At 47.1% G+C, this 2,719-nt stretch overlaps 1 protein-coding gene across 1 annotated transcript; it reads left to right on the top strand.

Annotated features, from left to right (window-relative positions):
• The first annotated feature begins 224 nt into the window (after positions 1-224).
• On the top strand, positions 225-2,328 carry LOC136551270 (FBD-associated F-box protein At5g60610-like). The gene is made up of 3 exons (XM_066542848.1): positions 225-1,317; positions 1,416-1,565; positions 1,682-2,328. The coding sequence occupies exons 1-3, from the start codon at positions 289-291 to the stop codon at positions 2,066-2,068; spliced, it is 1,566 nt and encodes a 521-aa protein (XP_066398945.1). The 5' UTR covers positions 225-288; the 3' UTR covers positions 2,069-2,328.
• The last annotated feature ends 391 nt before the right edge of the window (positions 2,329-2,719 follow it).

Genomic DNA, 2,719 nt, shown 5'->3' on the forward strand with positions numbered 1-2,719 from the left:
TAAACGGTTTTAAAAGTTAAGAGAGGTTATTTATCCGGTTTTAAAGTTTAGGGAGGAAAACTAGACCACGAGGATAGTTAAAATGAACTTTTTCCTAACATATGTTAGTTCAGGCTCAAAGTTTGCATTCGAAATTGGCTGTGAAGTCTAACGCATATGATCTGGGCCCATGGGCCAGCAACGGGAGGCCTCTGGATGCTGCACGCACCCAAACCCTACGGAGCTTCAGCCAGCCGTCGTTTTCCCCTTCACCCGCCTCGTCCCCAATCAACCCACCGGCCGGCGGCCATGGAGGCTCTGGCGTTGGCGCCTCGCCGTGCCAAGAGAAGGAAGCCGGAGGCGAGCTCGGAACAGGAGGGTGGAGCAAACATCTCGCCGCTGGTACCAACAACGAGTGCACCTGAATCGAATCCTCCGAGTCCGGGAGCCGGAGGAGATGAATCCCACATTCAAGATCCACCGCCTGGAGCCGGTGGAGAAGAAGAAGATGGGGTCGACCGAATCAGCCTCCTCCCGGACGCCATTCTAGGTGAGGTCATCTCTCTCCTCCCCACCAAAGATGCCGCCCGCACGCGAATCCTCGCCACCCGGTGGCGCCATCTCTGGCGCTCCGCCCCTCTCAACCTCGATGGCGGTGACCTTCGCACCATCGATGTCGTCTCCCGCATCCTCTCCTCCCACCGGGGCCCCGGCCGCCGCTTTCGCTTCCCTGCACAACGCCTATGGGACAGCCCCGCCACTGTGGATGCTTGGCTCCGATCCTCCGCCCTCGACAACCTCCAGGAGATTGACTGCTGGATCCCCTTCATTTGGGGGCCGCAGGAGTTGCAACCGCCACCTCTGCCGGCATCTGCCTTCCGGTTCTCGTCGTGCCTTTGCGTCGCCACTCTCAGCCAATGCCACCTCTCAGACGACGTCGCCCAGGCGCTTCAGTTCCCCAAGCTCAAGAAGCTCGCACTTCAATCGGTCCGCATTTCGGAGGATTCCCTGCATAGCATTATTGCTGCTTCTCCCGTCCTGGAGTGCTTGCTGCTTAGCACCATATTTGGCTTCCACTGTGTCAGGATCAACTCAGCTAGTCTTACAAGCATTGGGGTGGGTCATGCTGATGATGGGTATCAAACATCAGCGACATTCCTAGAAAAATTCATCATCGAGGATGCCCCTTGCCTTAAAAGGATTCTGTATCATCGACCACCACAAACGGGCATGCCACTGCAAGTATCAGTTATTTCAGCACCCAATCTGGAGACCTTGGGTTGCCTAAATTATACTGATTACTGTTCCTGGTTTGCAATGGGCTCTATGATTATTGAGGTACCTCTTGCCTACAATTTCTGAGTTGCTTCTCTGTGTGCAGAAAAATACTTTAAAATATAATCATTTATAGATTGGCTGACACATGTTTCATGCAGCCATACGACATGATGGAATTCCGGATCATTAACTCGACAACGCCCGCCTGTACTGTCAAGATTTTTGCAGTCAATACTTTTATACTTAGCCTGGATGAGATTATTGACTTCATGAGATGCTTCCCATGCTTGGAGAAGTTGTATATCCAGGTAAACATACTAAACTAGTAATTAATTGTGTTCATATATTCTTTGGATCTGACTTAATATTGTGTCAATTCTTCTTGAATTAATTGTGTTTGTATACTGTTTTTTTTCCTTTTCAGGCATACAGGGGGGGAGACCAGAATTTATGGCGCCGTAATCATAATCTTATTAAATGCCTTGACATCCGTCTCAAGACAGTCGTGTTGAATAATTATCGAGGCATAAAGTCACAAGTTAACTTTGCCACATTCTTTGTACTGAACGCAAAGGTGCTGGAGTCAATGACATTTGAGTGCCAAAGGGACAGTGTGACTGATAGATTTCTTGCAGAGCAGCATCTGCTGCTCCAGCTGGAGAAAAGGGTTTCAAGATGTGCTCGGGTTTATTTTACTACTAAAAGATGTGAGCATGACTTTATGCATATCAATCATGTCCATGATTTGTCTAAAACTGATCCGTTTGAATGTGACGAAAAAGGGGCAGGTGTATGCGCATCCTTTGAGTAGTTGCTGCTTGACTCGTACTCTTGTTTGCTGTTAAATTTGATGAGGTCTATTCCTTTTTCCCGTGTTGAAGTAGGGGGGTGCTAAATGAACTATGTGTATTGTAAGATTTGTGTAATTGTGGCAGTCTGACAGCGCCACAATTTGACTTTCTAATCTGTAATGAACTAGATCTTTATGCAGAAGTTATTGGCAATGTTTGATGTTGCTGGTAATGTTGTTAATAAACTAGAGCTAGTGTGAAAATATCACTTTGTTTTAAATGTTCTTTTATTTGATCTTCTTTAATTGTGCTTGGCAGCGCAACAGGTTATTTATAATTTATTTATCTTAATTATAGCATAAACTATAGCCCAAAATTACGTTTGGTGGTTTGTTGGACCTTTTGATTCAGCCTGGGCATTCGGTTAAAACCGACGAATCGGTTCTTTTTGTTTGGCTCCTGTAATCTTCCGTTTGCAGAAATCAACAACTGATTGGTTTTCCACATAAACGAAAACCGATGAATTCGGTGTCGGTTTGCTCGGTTTGGTTTTTCGGTTCCACCGAACCAACCGAGGCAAACACCAGAACAAATCAATAGGGAGAATGACGAATGGCAGAACAAACAAATCGAGCAAGGTACACTGGTCCGCTGATGCCGCCTGTAGCCGC

Source organism: Miscanthus floridulus, chromosome 4 (assembly GCF_019320115.1).
Source record: "Miscanthus floridulus cultivar M001 chromosome 4, ASM1932011v1, whole genome shotgun sequence".
Lineage (NCBI taxonomy): Eukaryota > Viridiplantae > Streptophyta > Magnoliopsida > Poales > Poaceae > Miscanthus > Miscanthus floridulus.

Bases quoted from the DNA above. Each gene is read 5' to 3' on its own strand.
- LOC136551270 (XM_066542848.1), top strand. From the start codon at position 289: ATGGAGGCTCTGGCGTTGGCGCCTCGCCGTGCCAAGAGAAGGAAGCCG. The intron at 1,318-1,415 runs GTACCTCTTGCC...TGTTTCATGCAG, and splicing joins TGGGCTCTATGATTATTGAG to CCATACGACATGATGGAATT. The intron at 1,566-1,681 runs GTAAACATACTA...TTTCCTTTTCAG, and splicing joins TGGAGAAGTTGTATATCCAG to GCATACAGGGGGGGAGACCA.